Source organism: Balaenoptera physalus, assembly GCF_965194825.1.
Source record: "Balaenoptera physalus genome assembly, chromosome: 8".
NCBI classification, from domain to species: Eukaryota; Metazoa; Chordata; class Mammalia; order Artiodactyla; family Balaenopteridae; genus Balaenoptera; species Balaenoptera physalus.
The window spans coordinates 49,531,371-49,555,524 of NC_138887.1; the positions used below are offsets into that span (position 1 = coordinate 49,531,371).

Genomic DNA, 24,154 nt, shown 5'->3' on the forward strand with positions numbered 1-24,154 from the left:
AAAGTATTTGAAGAGAATATAGTTGAAAACTTCCCTGATATGGGAAAGGAAATAGTCAGTCAAGTCCAGGAAGTACAGAGAGTCCCATACAGGATAAATCCAAGGAGAAACACGCCAAGACATATATTAATCAAACTATCAAAAATTAAATACAATGAAAAAATATTAAAAGCAGCAAGGGAAAAACAACAAATAACACACAAGGGAATCCCCATAAGGTTAACAGCTGCTATTTCAGCAGAAGTACTGCAAGCCACAAGGGAGTGGCAGGACATATTTAAAGTGAGGAAAGGGAAAAACCTACATCCAGGATTACTCTACCCAGCAAGGATCTCATTCAGATTTGATGGAGAAATTAAAATCTTTACAGACAGGCAAAAGCTAAGAGAATTCAGCACCAGCAAACCAGCTCTACAACAATTGCTAAAGGAACTTCTCTAGGCAGGAAACACAAGAGAAGGAAAAGACCTACAATAACAAACCCAAAACAATTAAGAAAATGGTAATAGGAACATACATATCGAAAATTACCTTAATTGTAAATGGATTAAATGCTCCAACCAAAAGACATAGATTGGCTGAATGGATACAAAAACAAGACCTGTATATATGCTGTCTACAAGAGACCCACTTCAGACCTAGTGACACATACAGACTGAAAGTGAGGGGATGGAAAAAATATTCCATGCAAATGGAAATCAAAAGAAAGCTGGAGTAGCAATTCTCATATCAGACAAAATAGACTTTATATTTTTATTTTTTTTTAACATCTTTATTAGAGTATAATTGCTTTACAATGGTGTGTTAATTCTGCTTTATAACAACAAAATAGACTTTCAAACAAAGACTATTACAAGAGACAAAGAAGGAGACTACATAATGATCAAGGGATCAATCCAAGAAGAAGATATAACAATTGTAAATATTTATGCACCCAACACAGGAGCACCTCAATACATAAGGCAAATACTAACAGCTATAAAAGGGGAAATTGACAGGAACACAATCGTAGTAGGGGACTTTAAAACCCCACTTTCACCAATGGACAGATCATCCAGAATGAAAATCAATAAGGAAACACAAGCTTTAAATGATACATTAAACAAGATGGACTTAATTGATATTTACAAGGCATTCTATCCAAAGACAACAGAATACACATTCTTCTCAAGTGCTCATGGAACATTCTCCAGGATAGATCATATCTTGGGTCACAGATCAAACCTTGATAAATTTAAGAAAATTGAAATCGTATCAAGTATCTTTTCTGACCACAACACTATGAGACTAGATATCAATTACAGGAAAAAATCTGTAAAAACTACAGACACATGGAGGCTAAACAACACACTACTTAATAACCAAGAGATCACTGAGGAAATCAAAGAGGAAAACAAAAAACACCCAGAAACAAATGACAATGAAAACACGACGACGCAAAACCTATGGGATGCAGCAAAAGCAGTTCTAAGAGGGAAGTTTATAGCAATACAATCCTACCTTAAGAAACAAGAATCATCTCAAATAAACAACCTAACCTTATACCTAAAGCAATTGGAGAAAGAAGAACAAAAAAACCCCAAAGTTAGCAGAAGGAAAGAAATCATAAAGATCAGGTCAGAAATAAATGAAAAAGAAATGAAGGAAACAATAGCAAAGATCAATAAAACTAAAAGCTGGTTCTTTGAGAAGATAAACAAAATTGATAAACCATTAGCCAGACTCATCAAGAGAAAAAGGGAGAAGACTGAAATCAATAGAATTAGAAATGAAAAAGGAGAAGTAACCACTGACACTGCAGAAATACAAAGGATCATGAGAGATTACAAGCAACTCTATGCCAATAAAATGGACAACCTGGAAGAAATGGACAAATTCTTAGAAATGCACAACCTGCCGAGACTGAACCAGGAAGAAATACAAAATATGAACAGACCAATCACAAGCACTGAAATTGAAATTGTGATTAAAAATCTTCAAACAAACAAAAGCCCAGGACCAGATGGCTTCACAGGCGAATTCTATCAAACGTTTAGACAAGATTTAACAGCTATCCTTCACAAACTCTTCCAAAATATAGCAGAGGGAGGAACACTCCCAAACTCATTCTGCGAGGCTACCATCACCCTGATACAAAAACCAGACAAAGATGTCACATAGAAAGAAAACTACAGGCCAATATCACTGATGAACATAGATGCAAAAATCCTCAACAAAATACTAGCAAACAGAATCCAACAGCACATTAAAAGGATCATACACCATGATCAAGTGGGGTTTATCCCAGGAATGCAAGGATTCTTCAATATATGCAAATCAATCAATGTCATAAACCATATTAAGAAACTGAAGGAGAAAAACCGTATGATCATCTCAACAGATGCAGAGAAAGCTTTTGACAAAATTCAACACCCATTTATGATAAAAACGCTCCAGAAAGTAGGTATAGAGGGAACTTTCCTCAATATAATAAAGGCCATATATTAAAAACCCACAGCCAACATCATCCTCAATGGTGAAAAACTGAAACCATTTCCACTAAGATCAGGAACAAGACAAGGTTTTCCACTCTCACCACTATTATTCAACATAGTTTTGGAAGTGTTAGCCACAGCAATCAGAGAAGAAAAAGAAATAAAAGGAATCTAAATCGGAAAAGAAGAAGTAAAGCTGTCACTATTTGCAGATGACATGATACTATAAATAGAGAATCCTAAAGATGCTACTTGAAAACTACTAGAGCTAATCAATGAATTTGGTAAAGTAGCAGGATACAAAATTAACGCACAGAAATCTCTGGCATTCCTATACACTAATGATGAAAAATCTGAAAGAGAAATTAAGGAAACACTCCCATTTACCATCGCAACAAAAAGAATAAAATACCTAGGAATTAACCTACCTAAGGAGACAAAAGACCTGTATGCAGAAAACTATAAGACACTGATGAAAGAAATTAAAGATGATACAAACAGACGAAGAGATATACCATGTTCTTGGATTGGAAGAATCAACATTGTGAAAATGACTCTACTACCCAAAGCAATCTACAGATTCAATGCAATCCCTATCAAACTACCAATGGCATTTTTCACAGAACTAGAACAAAAGATTTCACAATTTGTATGGAAACACAAAAGACCCCAAATAGCCAAAGCAGTCTTTAGAAAGAAAAACGGAGCTGGAGGAAACATTCTCCCTGACTTCAGACTATACTACAAAGCTACAGTAATCGAGACAGTATGGTACTGGCACAAAAACAGAAATATAGATCAGTGGAACAGGACAGAAAGCCCAGAGATAAACCCATGCACATATGGTCACCTTATCTTTGATAAAGGAGGCAAGAATATACAATGGAGAAAAGACAGCCTCTTCAATAAGTGGTGTTGGGAAAACTGGACAGCTACATGTAAAAGCATGAAATTAGAACACTCCCTAACACCATACACAAAAATAAACTCAAAATGGATTAAAGACCTAAATGTAAGGGCAGATACCATCAAACTCTTAGAGGAAAACATAGGCAGAACACTCTATGACATAAATCACAGCAAGATCCTTTTTGACCCACCTCCTAGAGAAATGGAAATAAAAACAAAAATAAACAAATGGGACCTAATGAAACTTAAAAGCTTTTGCACAGCAAAGGAAATCATAAACAAGATGAGAAGACAACCCTCAGAATGGGAGAAAACAGTTGCAAATGAAGCAACTGACAAAGGATTCATCTCCAAAATTTACAAGCAGCTCATGCAGCTCAATAACAAAAAAACAAACAACCCAATCCAAAAATGGGCAGAAGACCTAAATAGACATTTCTCCAAAGAAGATATACAGATTGCCAACAAACACATGAAAGGATGCTCAACATAATTAATCATTAGAGAAATGCAAATCAAAACTGCAATGAGATATCATCTCACACCAGTCAGAATGGCCATGATCAAAAAAATCTACAAACAATAAATACTGGAGAGGGTGTGGAGAGAAGGGAACTCTCTTGCACTGTTGGTGGGAATGTAAATTGATACAGCCACTATGGAGAACAGTATGGAGTTTCCTTAAGAAACTAAAAGTAGAACTACCATATGACCCAGCAATCCCACTACTGGGCATATACCCAGAGAAAACCATAATTCAAAAAGACACATGCACCCCAATGTTCACTGCAGCACTATTTACAATATCCAGGTTATGGAAGCAACCTAAGCGCTCACTGACAGACGAATGGATAAAGAAGATGTGGTACATATATACAATGGAATATTACTCAGCCGTAAAAAGGAACGAAATTGGGTCATTTGTAGAGACGTGGATGGATCTAGAGACCATCACACAGACTGAGGTAAGTCATAAAGAGAAAAACAAATACTGTATGCTAACACATATATATGGAATCTAAAAAATAATAATAATAATGGTCATGCCTAGAGGCAAGATGGGAATGAAGACACAGACCTACTAGAGAATGGACTTGAGGATATGGGGAGGGGGAAGGGTAAGCTGGGACAAAGTGAGACAGTGGCATGGACATATATACACTACCAAACGTAAAATAGCTAGCTAGTGGGAAGCAGCCGCATAGCACAGGGACATCAGCTCAGTGCTTTGTGACCACCTAGAGGGGTGGGATAGGGAGGGTGGGAGGGAGGGAGATGCAAGAGGGAAGAGATATGGGGACATATGTATATGTATAACGGATTCACTTTGTTATAAAGCAGAAACTAACACACCATTGTAAAGCAATTATACTCCAATAAAGATGTTAAAAAAAAGAAAAGATGTGGTATATATATATAATGGAATACTACTCAGCTATAAAAAAAGAATGAAATAATGCCATTTGCAGCAACATGGATGGACATAGAGATTATCATACTAAGTGAAGTAAGTCAGAAAAACATACCATATGGTATCACTTATATGTGGAATCCAAAATGTAACACAAATGAACTTATCTATGAAACAGAAACAGACTCACAGACATAGAGAACAGACTTGTGGTTGCCAAGGGGGAGGAGTGTAGGGGAGGAATGGACTGGGAGTTTGGGGTTAGCAGATGCAAACTATTATATATAGGATGGATAAACAACAAGGTCCTACTGTATAGCACAGGGAACTATATTCAACATTCTGTGATAAACCATAACAGAAAAGAATATGAAAAAAAAAATATATATATATAACTGAATCACTTTGCTGTACAGTAGAAATTAACACAACGTTGTAAATCAACTATACTTGAATAAAAATAAATTAAAAAAAAAAAAAAGAACTAGCGTGTCTTCTATGAGCTCCGTGGGTTAGGTACCTCGATATCAGAACTGCCACGAAAGGCACGTTTTTGTGTCATGTGGAAACACAGGAGAAACACCCGTCTCTAGCCAGGAGGGTTATTAGGGAAGACTTGCCAGGAAACTTGCTACTTGGTTTAAATCTTTAAGATGAACGAGCAGGGCAGGCAGAAAACTGAACGCTGATGCAAAATCACTGAGGGCTGCAGGCGTAGGGTTCTGAGAAAGTTCCAGTCTGGTCTGCCTGAAACTAGAGCCAGCACCTCTAAGAGGCAGGGCTATGAGAAATGCTGGTAAGGTTCATAAAGAGCTTTGGAAACCAGACTGAAGAGTTTAGTCTTACTGGGCTGAACATGCACTGACCCACTGAAAAACTGCTTTCTAGATTAAATTCCCAATAGCAACAGCTTTTTCTAAAAGTCAGGGTTGTGGCTAATTCTGGTTCTTCAACATTTCTAATTTGCTGGATACTGTTTCAAACCTTCACTCTATTTACTGTTCTGTGACGAGGCCAACTTCTTTTAAAATTAAATATTTGTGTCACAAGCTGTAGACAAAATTGTTAGGAAATTCTGAGCCCCATGCTTTGTAGAGCAATTAGGCAAGCAACAAGGGTATCTCCATGAACATCATTTAGAACAAATTGACCTGGGATGTACTCTTTAATGACAATGAATCTTGTTATCAACAAGCTATATACAAAGTAATGCAATTAACCTGGGGTTTTGTCTTCAGCTGTAAATTTTTTGGTCTAGGTTTTATGACTTAAAAGAAAAATCCATGAACTTTCTCTGAACCAAAATAATTTGGACATGTTTACTAGGAGATATACAACTACAGATAAAAGAGCCATGGTGCCTTTGCTAGAGTTCTCTTTACTCACCTTTCTTTTATCTCTTTTTAAATCTGGGGTGTTTCTTTTTACAGTGGTTCTTAAATCAGTAGAGACTATTACCTGACAAACACTTTCGAAGTACAGGAGCCTGGTCCTCTGCCAGACTTCTTAAACTGAAATGTCTAGGAATGGGCCCCAGACACTGACTACAAAAACCAAATCATAACTTTCATTCTGGCTTGATAAGCATTTACAATTATTGTTTCTTTCAAGATTTGGGTCAACGTAATACTTAAAGAAATAACTACATGACATTTTTAATACTTTTGCTAATTATATAATATAGTTAATATTCAGGGACACATAATAATGTTGAGCAGCAGATCGGGAGTAAAATTTCGGAGACGCTGGATTTGAGACGTCTATTACACAGCAAGTGCCATGTCCGTAAGGGCAGTGGAAGTCTAAGCTTGGAGTTCAGGAGAGAGATCAAGGCTGGAGAGAGAAGTTTGGGAGGCCCCAGCATATCAACATTAATTACTGTTAATCACTGTATATCTGAGTCAAACTTCAAAGACTATACAACACAATACAAGTGAGAGTATGTTAGGTCATTAAACGAGAAAAAATAGTCAAATGACCTCCCCCATATTCCTTTCAAACACTTGGACCATCCCTTCTTTATTCTACCCCAGTTAAGAACCACAGCACTGGAAAACTACCTCAATACTTTTCATTCCAATCCCTACCTCAGTAACACAGTCCCTCCTCGCTCCTTGATTGAGTCACCAGTTCACCAATCCTTGCATTAAATGTTTTTCTTCTTCATATACAAAGTACCCAGAAAGACAGAAGTTGTTTAGCTTGGAATGCAAGTCATAAATGACCACTTGATTTCAAAACTTTCCACTGAAGCCTGTCCTGATAAAAAACCTTCACAGAACATGCCTTACTGCTACCATCTTCCAGCAAACACATGGATATGAGTTTGACAACTGGCTTTGGTGGCAACCATCCAGAAGAAAAAGTTACATAGGTGTTAATTTTCTAATCAGCCTCTCCAGCTTTATTTCTCACCACCCTCCAGCTCTTCTCCCCCAATCTAAACGTATTAATGCAGTCCTTGTTTTTTTTTAAGAAGATTTTTTTTTAAATTTTTATTTATTTATTTATTTATGGCTGTGTTGGGTCTTCATTTCTGTGCGAGGGCTTTCTCTAGTTGTGGCAAGCGGGGTCCACTCTTCATCGCGGTGCGCGGGCCTCTCACTGTCGCAGCCTCTCTTGTTGCGGAGCACAGGCTCCAGACGCGCAGGCTCAGTAATTGTGGCTCATGGGCCCAGCCGCTCTGCGGCATGTGGGATCTTCCCAGACCAGGGCTCGAACCCGCGTCCCCTGCATTGGCAGGCAGACTCTCAACCACTGCGCCACCAGGGAAGCCCAATGCAGTCCATTTTTAAAAATGCAATCTGCATTTCCTCACCTCTGTGCCTTTGCACTGCTTCTCCCTTCCTCCCTCTCCTGCATCTAGCTATTGCTCCTGTCCTTTGACACTATGGGGACCAAATAATTTACCATACAACTGAGGATGCTTTAGAGAGTAAAAACAAGCAATAAAAATTAGCAGATGTTAACTGATCTGTAACAGGAGGAAACTGGAACCGCCCCCAAGCAAACCAAGACCTATAATCATCCTATTTGAGACTCCCCACCTTCGCTGCCAACCGTGTAGGCGCCACAGCATCCTGCTAAAACCACTACATCCACCGCATCTTATCACTGTTAGCTCACACTGCATGCTTTCCGATGGCAGAAACGTCCTACCTAATTGCCAGGTGTGTTCAGTCACTGGCACCAAGCAGATACTCATTAAGTTTTGATTAAATGAACAAATGACAACTAAGGGCTTATTTAGCATACAATTTCCCACAAAGTGTCCTTTTCATATAAATGTCCAAAAAATTCAAATGGAGATAGCAGAGATCGTACACCAAATGCTTTTTCTCTAAAGGAGTATCTTGCAGCTTCAGTGTTTTGTCTCTTATAAGAACAGGCTATCTTTAGCACTTATTTAACCTTCATTCGTTTAACAAGTACTTACTTAGATCCTACTATGTGTCAGGCAGAGTCTTGTGTGTTTGGGACTCATCAGTGAGCAAAACAAAGATTAAGAGCTGGGACTACTATAAGGTAAGTAAGGCACTCACTTTGGAGCATAAGAGGGCACCAAAAAAAAAACAAACCCAACGAACCTCAATAATTGAGATGAATAATATTTTAAAATATTTTTAAAGTAAAAGCTAATCCAAAAATGATGAATAAAATATCAACATTTTTCAATAAAGACAGGATGAGTATTACTGACCTTTTGCCTCAGCCTCCAATATGACTTGGCCTGGCACTGTTAGTGATCCTACTTTTACTTCAAGTGTTGATTTTTTTTTGCATTAATTTTTATTTTTTAAAATACTGCGTTTGGGAATTCCCTGGTGGGTCCAGTGGCTAGGACTCTGTGCTCTCACTGCAGAGGGCCCGGGTTCAATCCCTGGTTGGGGAACTAAGATTCCGTAAGCTGCGTGGCACAGCCAAAATAGTAATAATAATACTGCCTTAAATTATTACTCCTCTTGATTACTGGGTTGTTTTTGTTTCTCCCCACCTCTCTGGAAGTTTTGTTCTTGAAGTGGGTGTCTCACTTGCCTGACCCTAAGTCACTGCCCTTCAAAGATCCCTGCTCACCTGGAGGGTGGCTTCACGGAGAAGAGATATCTGAGCAAAAAGACTTGCAAGACATGAAGGGGTTGGCTGAGTGGATTCTGGGGAAGATGAAGAAATAGCAAGAGCAAAGGCCCTGGGGCACCAGTATGCCTGAGACAATTAAGGAAGTGCAAGGAAGCCATGAGTTAGCAATTGAGATGAGCTGAGAGGTCATGGGGAGGTCAGATCACAGAGAATTCGAACCCATGCTTTCATCCTTTAACAATCCTAAGAATCACCTGTGCTTCTTGGTCCTGATTTAGCGGCTCTGGGGCGGGGCCTGAGATTCCACAGTTTTAACAAGTTTCCAGCTGATGCTGATACTGTTGATCCACAGCGAGCAACAACGCCAAGTCTAGGCTGCTATAAGCTCTTGGGCCCTTTGAGTAAAAGGAGAACCAGTGCAGGGTCTGAGCAGAAAGGGACATGTTCTTTCTCGTGTTTCAACAAGGATCACTCTAGCTGCTGTGTTGGGAATAGGTTCTAGATGGGAGTCATACAGAAGCAGAGAAACCAATTAAGAGGCTGATGTATTAACACAGGTGAGAGATAATGGTGAGCTTGACCAGGGTGGCAGCAATGGAGGGGAGAGGGGAACTGATTCTGGGTATGTTTGAAGGCAGAACTTGCAAGATTTCCTGACAGAATGGATATAAAGTGTGAGACAAAGCCAAGAGTCGGGGCTGACTACGAGGTTTTTCTGGTTTGAGCATGTGGAAGGATGGAGTTCACATCCATTATTCTGGGAATAATTCCAAACAGCACAGGGTGGGGAACATCAGCTCAACTTGGAATGTTAAGTATGAAATGTCTATTGCACACCAAGTGGAATGTCAGGAAGGCATATGGAGCTCTTTGGAATTTGGGAGAGAGATCTTGGCTGGAGAGAAAAGTTTGGGAGTCCTTCAAACATCGTAAGCCACAGTTAATTAGCCAATTCTGTGAGCCACAGTGGATACTAAGCAAAGACAAGCCTTGAACATTTTTTTATCTAAAAATCTATAGTCTTGCCTTAGGGCCCCTTCATTCTGAATTTAAGCCTTGTCCATAAAGAAACCCAAATGACATCTTGAGTGTGATGTCCTCACTGTTTTCCTCCCAATGCTCATATCCTCAAGCATAATTAAATAAATGAGAATCTTCCAAACCTGTTAAACCCGTAAGGTTCTGAATGTTCTGTGCCTTCTATAGATGTACTCAGGGACAGCTTACTCTCTTTCACTTAAACTTTTCAGAGGGCTGTGCAGACCCTGGTATTGAGGTCAATTCAGAGGAACCTGAAAGAGTTTTGTATCTTCTGTCGCCGTACACAGACGACAGAGTAAGATCTCCAATGAAGAGTGCTGCCTTGCCCTTCCAAGGCCAGTTGATGGCAGCCTGGATTCACATGACCAAAGGTCATTCACATACCATGTGAAATCCTTTCATCAGATTCAGCTCAATAAAAATCTCTTGAACACCTGCTACATACCGAAAACTGTCTCAAGTGCTGAAGACAGAAAACTCTCTTCCTAGTTATTGCCATGAAATCAACAGAAGAGGAGGGAAACCAAGGTAGAACTGAAGTTGGGGGACAGAAGCTTTAGTTAGCCAAGAGACCGCAAGAAAACACCTCCTTTCAAGAAGACAGCAGAAGAGACTCAGGAAGGAGAAGAGGTGTGAAAGCTGGAGATTGACAAATCATTAATAAAAAGTATGTTGGCAATTATTCATATGTTAAATATTGGCCTTGGCAAGACTGCTTTGGCTACTGAAATCTGGTTTACTGATGCTAACCCAGTGTTTCCCAGAGTTTGGGGTGCATTAGAGTCACCTGGAGATCTTTAACAACTACTGCAGCCTGGCTCCCACCACCCCCCACCCCAGACATTCTGATTTAATTGGTAAGAGGTGTGACCTGGGCCGAGGCATGTTAGTTCCCCAGGTGGTCCAAATGTTCAGCAAAGTTTGAGAACCACTGCTCTGGTTCTTCCACACCTAGTCATTTGGTACGTTGCTCCTCAAAGCTGGTTCATGAACAAACAGCATCAGCACCAGGTTAGAAATGTAGAATTTCAGCCCCACTCCAAACCTAATCTATCAGTTTGCCTTTAACAAAATCCCTAGGTGGTTCTAATGCACATTAGAACCTCCCAGCCCCTGGGAGGAAAAGGGGGCCCTTAGGAAAAGGGCCAGTAACATGGGTTTAGAGAGCATTTCTCTGACTTAAGGGGAGAGAAAGAGGAATTGTAAGGCAGTCATTCCTAATACATTATTTCCATTACCCTTTCCCATTATTTAACATGAGTGCACTTAGAAACTAACAGGAATCTGAAAAACTGAGAATACCCCTTTCCAAAGTGTAAATTTGTCTCTACTCTGAACATGAAGTTTAATACCTATAGCTAAGTACAGGAGCCTATTCAATTCAAGCGGCTTTTTAATTTCCTTCCATTGTTTAGAAAGAGAGAGGAAAAGGAGGATCCTGTAAATTACCACCTGTTGAACGTTAGCATCAATATCAGCTCATTTCAGGAACAGTCTAAATACTACCATTTTCCGTCCACCTGGCTAATGAGATGACTGGCTTCTAAATTCTCTTTTTAATAGCCACAGTTGTCCTGAATAATTCCAAGTGTCATAAAGATAAATGAAAGTTTAAAATATTAAGGATAGACCAGTACCTCGTCTAGGAAAGCAGTTACATGTCCAAGAGATGAGGCGGGTAACTCTCCAAATAAAACTGTTTGAGAGAAATCATTTACTCCAACGTTTTCAGTACTCTTCTTGGCAATATAAACAAGTTTATGTTTTGCATCTCTTGGAATCTGAAACAGGAGTAACATAATTATTTTAAGTCCACAATGTAGCTTCCATGTTAACAGGCAGGATTTGCTGTATCTAACTTGTAAGTAGATTGCTAGCATGAGAAGTAAAACCTGGCATCTCACCTACCTTTATAAATAAGATTGCTCCACTGCTCTTCTGCAAAGTTTATACAATTTTCTTTGTTCTTTTATAATGTTAATTTCACAGTATTATTGGTGTGGAAAGTCACCTTTCAAAAGCATGTCATTTAGGATCATCATATACCATAAAGTCTCATATTAAACAAATACAGGAAGAAATTAGAATGTTTCCATCTTAGCAAAGGTTATTCTTTTGTATAACATTTTCCTGTTCAGAAGTAAGCCAAACCGAGATAAAGACCAAGAGGTTAAATTGTATTTCTATACTCAAAGCAGTGTTTAATCAAGATATTCTAACATTTCCATAACTATCAAGTCATTTCTTCAGATATCATGACTGTTTAACTTAAGTAGTACTAAACTGTTCTTGTCCACTCCACTGACAAACTTTTAAAATTAGGAGAGTAGCAAAACAAAAACAATTCAGAACTCACAAAACCCTAAGGCTAACTGCAGTTACTCTCTTTCTTCTCTGGGATCCTATTTCCCCGCCATTATTACGACCACATCTAGTGATGATGGCATCACTTTACAACATTGACAGTGAGGCATCTCAAGATTCTAAATCTTGCTCCAAAGTCTTTGCAAACTCTTTAAGTACAAATGCTGTGATCGTAGGTGATACGTTAACCTTCAAGTGTTCCAGAGGTCTAGATTTAAAAAGGTAAAAGAAAAAAAAAAAAAAAAAAAAAGGGAGGGGGGAGGGAGAGGGAGAGAGAACTGTCCTGAGCGCAGATTGCCAGGCAATTCTTTTTTAAAAGGAGTCCTAAGTATTATTCGTTAGGATGAAGTGTGGTTGACAGGCAGACTGAGCCATGACAAGTTATTTGGGCTCCGCCAAACACCACATTTGGCTCCGGAGTGACACAAGAGCGATTTAAAGGAAAGTTATCTGGCAAAGAGAACCTACCTCGCGCCTCACGCCCAGGCAGCTGAAGGACGCGCTGCTTTTCCTGCTTTATCCGGATGGAGCAGGCGCAAAGGCTGACCTTCTAGAAAACTAACCAACAGCCGCTTAACAGCAGAGTGGGCGCACGTGGGGCACTCTGCGGACTCTCGGCAGGCACTTGATTGAAGTTTTTTAAAGCGCCCGAATATGTGCCCCGAGAGAACCCAAGGAAGCACAACTGGCCTGTCCCGCTCAGGTGTCCGCCAGGCTGGGCGGGAGGCGTGACCTGGTTCCCTCGCCCCTCGCCCCTTACCTGTTGGGACGCCGCGAGCCGCTCCACGGCGTCGACGCTGAACACAAGGCAGGCGGGGCTGGGGCTCTCCAGAAACTCCCCCAGGACCTGCCGCTTGTCCTCGCTCTCCAAATGCTGGTTCCATTTCTCCTCCGGGAGCCCCAGCATCTGCTCCAGACGGCCGCCGACGAAGCGCACCCGTGCGTCCTGGGCGAAACTCCGCGCTCTCCTGGCCGCCGCCACCTCCTCGTCTTCGTCCTCCTCTTCATACTCCACCAGGCCCGCCGCCTCCGGGCCGGCGCCCGGGGTTAGGCGAAGGGTCGGGACTTCCCGGAAGCCTCCCGCCTCCCGGGCTGCCACCTGGGCTGCCATCCAGCACGTCTGAGGGACGCGGGGCTGGCCGTCTCCACGCGCGCGCCCCTGCCCAGCCCCGGGTAGGCGAGGCCACCTCCACACTCGCGCTCCGAGAGGCGCCCACCTCCTCCAGCGATCACCGGGAGCGCGGCCGCTACTCCCACACCTGCTCCCACTTGGCAGCCGGCGTCTGCGCGCACTGCGAGCGCAACGCCCCAGGGCTCTGGCGGGCCTTGAGCCTCCGCGTCTCGTTTCCAGGGGAACGGCGTCCCCGCCCCGGCCCTCCGGGGGCGGAGTGAGAGTGGAGGGGAGGAGCGTGCCCTCGACAGGCGTGAGCCACTCGGTGGCCTCCTCCGCTGCCCTCTGGCGCCCTGGCACACTGGACATCTTGGGGCTTCCGGGAAGGGAGACTCGCAACCCAGTATCGATTAACTGCTGTGTTTTGAGCAGCGCTGGGTTGTGCTGAGCTCCGTGCTAACTCCATCCCCTTGATTATTTTATTTAATACCTAGAAAGGCAGGGCTTCGACTGGTCAGCTTATTTAATGAGCAAAGAAACTAAGTCACAAAGTGACTAAGCAACAGGGAGATGGTGGAACCGGGATACAGGACTCGCGCCGAGGGCTTTTAATTTACCTTGCCCATAGCTGTTAGAATGTTTCCAGAAAAGAACCAACACTGCAATTCAGCTTTCCTAGTTGTGGCAATCCAAGATCTAGCTATTCAAAATCCTGATTCTGAACCTCACCTGCCACTTACTGGGATGTTAATACACCCAATGAAAGAGCGCATGACGTCTTTGTAAATAGCAAAGTGCTCTGAAAATACATAGAATTATTATTCAATCCAAGAGTAAAAGCTCAAGGGAGAAAAGTTCCAGATTAGTAACAGTCTCCGTGATGCTGAAATGGATTTCAGTATGGTCTATTAATGACATTTGTTGAGACTGAAGTAGCCAGAATTTTGAGGGGCAGTCCTCAAACTAAAGTTTTTTTAGTCCTTTCCATTTGTTCATTTCAAAGTAAAAACTTCAAACCCCTTGTTTCCCATAGGAACTATGAAAGAGTGTTGCCCTCAATAATCCATTATAATAACTGATTATTGATAAATAGGTTGTATCCAGCAAGATTTGGTGCCTCAACAGTTTTTCTTTTTAGGATGTCAATTGTGTCTGATAACCACCTATAAGATTTTCTAGTTATATCATCAGACGCTTGAATGAACACAGGCTCCTGGAAGGCTGTTTTGTATGGTCCAGAGCAATTCTTGGGGCACCCAGTGGCTACTAAGCAAGCCTGGAAATCACTGTAAACACCTTACAATGCTTCTTAGTCTCTCCTCTCATGCCTATATTCTACCTTTGCATCCCCTACCCCAGAGACACAGGAATTCTGTAAATAAGAGTTGAATTAAATTGAAGTGAAAAACCACTTTAAAGTTCAGCAGAAAAATTTAAATCATAGTGTTACTATTTAAGTACAATTTTCAAAAAGTTACATAGTAACTCAAAATATAGAATGAAGACATGTCAAAGATGTCTTCAACTCATTAATGAGGATATCAACAAAATGGTGAAGTTGGTTCCAGGAGAATCAGAGAAAGAGATTCACAGGCAGTGGAGAAAGACTACTGAAATAATAAGGTTGCTAGGTTAGATACAATACTCCTTAATGTCCTATAGGACAATATAATCTTGACTTTCATTTTGGGTTTTTTTAAAAAATTGTGTATTTCAGAAGTAATTTATATTTGTAATGAACAAAAATCTGCAGTTAACTGCAATTAACAGAAAACCCAAGTAATAGTGGCATACAATAAGAACATTTATAATCTCACCCAAGAAGTCCGGTTGTAGAAGAGCCATGGGTTGGTTAACACAAGGACTGTGGGATGAGATTGTTGTTCGTCTCCCTTTTCTGTGGTCTCCAACCCGTCAGTTATTCTCCTATCATGGATTAAGTGGCAATCATGTTTTCTAGCATTCCTTGCAGGTGACAAAGTCCAGAAGCAAGAAAACAGCATCTTCATTTTTGCATAAAGAAAACTTTCTGAAGCCCTCCAGAAGATGTTCCCTTTCATCTGATTGGCCAGTATTCCATCTCATGTCCATATCTAAACTTGGGTTTGTCAAGGGAAATGAGATCAAGATCCAACTCCAGCTTCCTTTTAAGGATATGCCCAGTAGGAGGAGCCTGAGCAAAATCTGGGTTCTGCTAGTGAAGAAAAAGGGTAAAAACTGTCCACTTGGTAGTCAACCAAGAAAGGTATGGATGTGTTTTTTTCTCAGATTCCCCATATACGTATAACATCATGGGAAGTATCTCTTTACACTAACACAATTTCCCAAGAATTATGAAGACTTTATTACTTTTTTCCCCCTAAGTGTGGCTAAACATTAAAAGAATTTTATTCTTGGAGAAGCCTGGACTAAGGTCAACTTGAGATTTTGGAAGGAGAAAAAGGAAAACAGAGTAAAATTGAGAAAACTATGTGATTTGAGGAATTTTACTGTCTGGATTTCCAGAGGTATCAAGACAGAAACAAGTGGGTAAAGGACAAATATAATGGGGAGCCGCTGTTGAGGCCATCAGATATGTGCCATGGTCAAGAGTGGGGGCAGAGAAGGGTTGTATACCAAGTAAAGAGACATGGAAATCAAAGGCAGGAATGTCAACTCATAAGGTCAAGGCCATTCAAAGCAGATGTAAAACAATAGTTAAGCTACAGTTTCTTACCACTGCTGGTTTTGATTTAAAAAACAAAACAAACAATAACAACAAAAAACAACCTAAAGCATCTTTGCAGAGTCTAAGCATGAATTTAGGAGATAGAGGGGGAAATGTAGTAGAAAACCAACAGATATGCAGGAAAGAATAATTCCATAACATTTAGAGAGAAAATTCTGAGGTGTACTGGAAATGACTGACAGAAGCAAGCAAACAACAAGGACCACAGGACTCTCTGGAGAGGAAATCCTCCCCAGTCCTTAGTGTAATCTCTTCCTGTACCTGTATGATGTACTCTACCTTGCATTATAGTTATTTGTGCAGCTTTCTTATATTCCCTTATTAGCAACAAAGCCCTTTGAAGGCAGGTGCTATCAGGGACTGTGCCATTTATTTATTTTACCCCCTGCAGCATCTAACACAGACCCTCCAGCAATACTACTGTTCGAATATTTGTTGAATTGAAATAAGCACTTCAAGATAAAATGCCAACAAGGGAAGGACTTCTGTAACCCAAAAAATTTTAGTCAAGGAAAGGGTTAGAGCCTCTGAAGGGAGAAGAGAAAAATAAATGTGTAAGAAGAGATGAATTAATTTAATTAAGAGAACAAAAAAGAAGTTTTATTTCTGGAGCACTAGTTCCAGAGAAGGAAGAGGATTTAGAGATTAAATAAATTCTACAAAAGAATATGAGTTAAGTTGAAGGGAGTATAAACACAATTATTTCTGAATATCTCCTACATCTTATCAAACACATTATTATTTCTATTCCTGCTTGTTAAACCTTTCTTTGAAATCAGAAATGAGGAGAAAGCTGAGAGAAAGTGCTCAGAGTTGGGCACAGGTGGGAATTAAATGTGGATTCGTGATCCCTCCCCCCCGTGGAGGCAGCACACACATTTGTCTAGTGCTCAACAGTTTACAAAGCCCTTTCATAGGTGCTACTTAGTGGAGAGAGATTTGAGGCGAGCAGTGTGTTTATATCAGGTAAATCTGCCTTTCCTTTTTCTATTTACATTGCTGATGTACCCATTGTAAAGCTACTAAGCTTTCTTCCTAAACCAGTAAGCACTGTTTGCATTCTTGCTTTTCTCCCTTAATATATATTTATATTCCTAATATGAATTCCTAATATATATATATTTATATTCCTAATATGAATTGTTCCAGGATATAGAATATCACATATAATTTGTAATATCCCCAAATCTCCAAGTATTCGAATACCCTAATTGAATGCCCAAATTCTACCAGCACCAAGAAGTCCCCAAAGCTTTCCCAGCAAGTCCAGCTCCTTACAGAGAGGGCATTCTCTGTGACACACAGCAAGGTTACTTGGGCTGGGAAAGGTTAGAATTAATAAAACATCCTTTCAGTGCACACTAACAGCTCTTTTCCTGTGGCCATCCAAACCCGTAACTCCCCATGTAAACAGACAATGCAAATAAAGTAATCTCCTGTGGATCTCAGTAGTTTGATCCTGAAATGGTCAACAAAACTACAGTTGGCAAGCTCAAGGTGTTGGGGAAGAGAGGGGATTGATGGAAGCAGAAAGGAAATAAACATATCTTGAAGTGTAGTTCATTGATTCTGTGATGCACCTTTTTTCACATTTTAACATCTCTGCACTTGGGGTCTGTCTTACTTTTGTGGTCTGCCAAGAGGCATGTCTGTGGTCGTTATTACTGCCCATACATCTGCAACAAGACTTGCAAAATGGAACATTATCAGCACAGAAGACATTCCTGGAGGTAACAGTGGAGCATTCTTTTAAGAAACGCTACATCATTAATACTCTTCATGGCACACTTTGGAGTATACACCTACGTGTCCACTGTTCACATTCAGCTAGGACACCAGTATAGCCACACTGGTTATTAAAATGCTGAGATAATTCCATACTGGAAAATAAACAGCCACTCTGGTTCCCAATCCCCCTACTACCACCCCATGACCTCCCCAAGATCTAGCAACTGAAAGAGTAATGCCAGGGGGGGTGGGGGTGGAGGGATGGATGGGAGTGCGGAGTATAGGATGGAGAAACAGGGAGGGGCTCTGGGACCTCCTCCAATCAATCCCTTCTGATTGATGGGTGCTGTGCTGTGTCTGTTATTAAAATTTGACTGTTATCTCTGTATCTATAATAATCAGGAACAATAATTATTGTTATATTCTTCTGTTTACAGGGAATGAACTGAACTTGGAATAGGGTAACTCTTAGTCTGATAGCTAAATATGTCTAAATTTTGATTGGGTGCTGTAGATTCTTGAGAACAAAGCAACGTCCTCTGGATTCACAAGCTTGATGTATTTTAGGCCAAGTTATAGCTCACCTACAAAAAAAATAATAAAAGAGTTATTTTTTTAGAGATCATAATTACTTTGAGAGTATTCTGAACAATGCCAGAGTTAAAAGACATATTTAGTAAGAGGCATAAATACTTAAATCATAAATCTGATCAATATTTCTATTAGAACAAAATGTATAAACTGAAGACAAATATTTTATGTGAATATATTCTCTGGTGATTATTACCTCTTTTCTCATTGCATTAATTCTTTAAAGAATTTGTTAAGATCATGGATTTGAATAAGGATACTATTTAAAATAAAATTAATATTTTAAAAACATTTTGTAAACAAGGTAACACTTTTCCTAAAAATACAGAACAATAAATCTTAGATCTACAAAATGATCAGTAAAATTCTTTAGGAAGGTTCACCCTTTTTTCTTTTCCTATTTTATGTCAAAGTCTGTATTTACAATTGGACATAAGAATAAAAGTACTCCCAGTTACTTATGGAATTGGTGGACATACTTACTAGACTGGTTTTTTTTTTCCTTCTTTTGTTTTATTAGTTTGTTTGATGTATTTTTTTGAAGCATAATTGACCTACAACACTATGTTAGTTCCGTGTGTCCAAGATACTGATTCAATATTTCTATATGTTATAAAATGATCACTGCTTACACAGACTTTTAATACAAATTGACATCCCCTGGATTTTGAAAAACAAAACAAACAAGAAAATAAATGAAGAACTGAGGTTCTTTTCATAGGACCCATAACCCTGTTCTAGTCATGATTTACTCCATAAAAATGAGAATTAAAGGTTATACATCATCATCAGAATAGGGCGTAATTTTCTAACATATTACCTTTCTGTCCATATAATTATAGAAAATGAGAGGAAGCGACTATAATACAAAACCACAGTAACTTATAAACTTAATTCTGACTTACAAACTGCAATTAGAAATATATATGATGCTTCACCAAACATGCACACACACACACACATATTTCACATACATATATATATTTGACAAAGAATAAGCTAACATAAAAGCTTCAAAGACATAACACAGTTAAAGTCGTAACCATTTACAACATTGCTGAATTGAGTTGGAATCTTTTTTTAGTTAGCTTGCTCTTTGCCTTTATACTATTTTCCTCAACAGTGGTTTTCCAAACATGTTAGGGTGACCAAACATTTCAAAGCCATGATGCCCTTTAGAACCATGAGTTACTGATGTATTTAATTCCAACATAAAATTATACAAGCTAGGAACAATTTTACCAGCAGAAAATATAACCTTATTATGGCTTCCACATCTCAAAAATAATACTGCTATCAGTAAAATATTTATTAAACCACATTTCATAGCAAGATAATAAATAACACAATTTGAGCCAATGCTTCAAAGACGAGTGTGGGAGACAACTGCTCAGGTTTAATTTCCTCCTCTTTCCTGTGATTTGCTTTTGTCTGATCTTAGCTCCCAGGGTCTGACTTCTTGTCTCTCTGACTCGAGACTTGTTCATCTTAACCTGGCCCACCATGATCTGAGCCTTGGCTCCTCCCTGTGGATGCGGGCTTACTGCACTCCCATCTCTGCAAGTGCTGGCCAGCCCATCCCAGGAGTCGGGGAAAGGGATATCGAGGTGCTCTAGAAATCTAGCCAAGGGAGAGATGGAAGGAGGCAGGATTAATACAGAAAAGAGGAACAGCATCCCTTATGCCTGAATCTGGTGGCACACAATATGTGCTAAATGTACTGGCTGATTGGAAAAAGCATCTCTGCAGGTTAGCTTGGGAATGAAAGAGGCAAGTCAGAGTTAAGAACAGGATCTGAAGCCCAGTTAAGGTAGTGAAATGGAAGAGGTGCTGGAAGTGGGGGGCAGCAGCTAGCGGAGGTGCCTCTGAGCCTGGCAGGGCACGAAGCCAGTTTGGACAATTTATTTGTTTATATCTTATCTTATTCCACAAAGAATCTGAAAAGCTAAGTGAAGATAGCTTAGAGCTCATAAATGCAGAGCATCCTATTCTTTTCTGAACCAAGTCTGAGAGGAAGTTGTCTAGGATAAGAAAAGGTTTGGACCCCAAAATGCACATTTTTTTTTCATGGTTGCAATTTAACAGGGAACTGAAAACATAGGAGTACTTTTGCCCTGTAAGCTCAGGTTCATTTTGTTTATTTAAGTGTACCTCTAGACATAGGGGATGATTTTAGATATAGAAAATTTTCCACACATGTTAACAACAAAAAAAAAGTTTTTGAACAGCAGATGGGCGGATGTTTCTGTTTTTCACTATTTGGTTTGCTTCTTGTTCACTCGTTTGGTTCTCTGCTATCACTTAGGTAGGCAAGTAGTTGAAATTAACATTTTAAAATTAGAAAATAACTAAGATTTGAAACTTTAATTTTGCTTAGCATTGGGAAAAGATGACCATCATATAAATCTGAGATAGGAACTAGCTCATAGGTAGTTTGAGAAAAAATGTACAGTTGAATCAAGAAATTCTCACTAAAATTTCTTTTTTAAAATGGGATGTTGAGCATTAACAACTTTTCAACATACTGGTACCCAAAGCATTTCAAGATTGGTCCAACCGGGAACTATTCCATCCTCCCTGCCCCCTTTTGGGTTAAGTTATGATAACAATAACTTCTACCTATTAAATACGATTGTGTCAGAGGCTTGAGAGTTACCTTATTTGATCCTCTTAAGACACCTAGGAGGTATTATTCCCATTTTGGAAATGAGAAAAAGAGGATGCAGAAGTGGTAGTCAGATAATTTGCCCAACGCTGTGTAGTAAGCGGCAGGACCAGGGATCAAGCCCACACTCCTCAGCCTCCCAGTTGGTGATGTGTGTGTCACACGGCTTTGCTTTTACCAGGGTGCTCAACCCTCTTCGTTATGAGCAGGCCTTTATCTCCATGGCAAGGATGCACCGCCACCTCTTACCTCTCTCCTGCTCTCCTCGTTTTTGGCCCCTCTAGACTACTGCGCTTTAGCTGTGGTCCAGTCAGGCTTAGGGCTCATCCCTTTCGCTGATTCCTCTTCCCCCGGCTTCCTCTCAGATACTGATCGGCAAGGGTTGCTTCCTCACTTCCAGTTTTACTCAGACATCAGTTCAGGGAGGCTTCCTGACCCCCCTAATTACAATCGCAGCCCCAGCACTCTTCATGTTTAGCCTACTTGTCCCCGTTGCCCTTACCACTTTCAAATCTGCGTGAACTCTGTGAGGGCAGGGGATAGGGCTTTTTGTCTTATTCTTGGTCTGACACATGGATTAGTGGCTGGTACCAAACAGACCCTCAGTATTTGTCCAATGAATGGAGACTCAAAACACAAGCCTATTAGTCATCGCTATCATTAAGTCCTGAAGCAAATTAATGTCCAGAAGTAGAAGGGCTAGATAAAAATGTAGTTTTACGGAAACTATTGGTACAAATCTTTTATACAGAATTTTAGGGTATGTGTGTATTTTTAGGCCTATCTGTATTTCTTGCAGTCTTTCTTTCAGCAGCTTTAAAAACAAAATAGTTTTATGCTGAAGTTTGAACTTGCTAATCCAATCCTAATGTTATAGTGATATATAGCTAAAATGTTACACGTAGCATGTATTTTATCTATATACATGTACTTAATTTTATTAAAATACATATAGGGAACACAAAACCCTGTGGATGTGTTTCCACTGAACAAAAATTTTAAACAGTGCCACAATTATTCAAAGGGATTACTGTTAACTGGAAACACAGCTACTGTTTCCTTGAAAAAAATTTTACTGTGGTAAAAATATTGTTTTTATGAAACATTTCAAATATCATAAGCGGATGTGAAAATTCCCCTTGACTATCACCCAATTTTCCTGGTTGACTTCATAAGAGAATGTACAATGTACTTAAGGCTTGAGTAACTGTACTTAACTGTGGGCAGCATAGTGATGCATGATTTATCAGGAAAGTACCTTTTCTATTTAAAGAGAATAGATTTTATGTCAGTACAGTCTAATACAAAATATGTAATTTGCTAACTCAATCAAATCCTTATTGTAAAGAGCTGTTATATATATGTATATGCATACATAACTTGCTTTTCTGAGCTAAAGTACTATAAATAGCATACTGATTTCTTTTTATACATGAAAACTTGATTATTAAAATTCTGAAATCTAGAAACCCTATTAATTGGAACATTTTCCTCCAGGAGAAATTGTCCTAGCAGTTGCCAAACTATTACCTTCGACAAAAACGAAGGTTTGTACCATTTTCCTTCCTCCCTTACTCTTTGTTTCTTTCTTACTATTTGCACTTGAAATCACTCTCAGGTATCCAAAAATAAATTATTTCATTGCCACCTGCTACAAAGAAGAACACACCCTAAGACGTACACTAATTAGCAACCCTTAGAAGAATGGAATACATGCCTTAAAAATCCTGCTACACAATTACAAGTTGGTTGTGTGTGAATCAGACATTATTGCTTGGGCAGTAAATACAGTAATATGTAATTCAGATGTATTGAAGAATAAAGTATTTATTTCTTGTACATACCTGAAGTCTGCACTCTTTAAGCATCTGAAATTTTAAATAAAAATAAACAAGCTATGCCATCATTTTTTCTTGATATCTTGGCTTTATCATGAACAGCATTGTGAACTATACCTTATTATATTTACAGTGTTGGCTGAGCACTGCTTCAACTTTCCTAACTTATTACACCAGTGGTTTTATGTCAACAATCTACGATATTCTGACATAAACTGCAGCAAGATCTTTTTTGACCCACCTCCTAGAGTAATGAAAATAAAAACAAAAATAAACCAGTGGAACCTAATGAAACTTAAAAGCTTTTGCACAGCAAAGGAAACCGTAAACAAGATGAAAAGACAACCCTCAGAATGGGAGAAAATATTTGCAAATGAAGCAACTGACAAAGGATTAATCTCCAAAATATACAAACAGCTCATGTAGCTCATTATCAAAAAAACAAACAACCCAATCAAAAAACGGGCAGAAGAGCTAGACATTTCTCTAAAGAAGACATACAGTTGGCCAACAAACACGTGAAAAGATGCTCAACATCACTATTTCTAATAATTCAAATCAAAACTATAATGAGGTATCACCTCACACTAGTCAGAACGGTAATCTTCAAAAAATCTACAAACAATAAATGCTGGAGAGGGTGTGGGGAAAAGGGAACCCTCTTACACTGTTTGTGGGAATGTAAATTTATACAGCCACTATGCAGAACAGTATGGAGGTTCCTTAAAAAACTAAAAATAGAACTATCATATGACCCAGCAATCCCACTACTTGTCATATACCTAGAGAAAACCATTAATTCAAAAAGATACATGCACTCCCAATGTTCACTGCAGCACTATTTACAACAACCAGGACATGGAAGCAATCTAAATGTCCATCAACAGAGGAATGGATAAAGAAGATGTGGTACACATACAATGGAATATTACTCAGCCATAAAAGAAATGAAATTGTGTCATTTGCAGAGACGTTGATGGACCTAGACTGTCATACAGAGTGAAGTCATAAAGAGAAAAATAAATCTCATATATTAACACATATTATGTGGAATCTGGAAAAACGGTAAAGATCATCTTATTTGCAAAGCAGGAACAGAGACACAGATGTAGAGAACAAACATATGGATACCAAGGGCAAAGGGCAGGAGGTGGGATGAACTGGGAGATTGGGATTGACATATATACACTATTATGTATAAAACAGGTAATTAATGA

General features: G+C 39.5%; 1 protein-coding gene across 1 annotated transcript in view; it reads right to left on the reverse strand.

Annotated features, from left to right (window-relative positions):
* The window catches only part of DNAH11 (dynein axonemal heavy chain 11), a 312,569-nt gene extending 298,798 nt beyond the window's left edge, over positions 1-13,771 (reverse strand). Inside the window, exons 1-2 of the mRNA XM_082472819.1 lie at positions 13,037-13,771; positions 11,550-11,693 (exon numbers count right to left, since the gene is read on the reverse strand). Coding sequence (XP_082328945.1) covers positions 11,550-11,693; positions 13,037-13,756 — 864 coding nt within the window. The 5' untranslated portion in view covers positions 13,757-13,771. The remainder of the gene's footprint in view (positions 1-11,549; positions 11,694-13,036) is intronic.
* Positions 13,772-24,154: the final 10,383 nt, after the last annotated feature.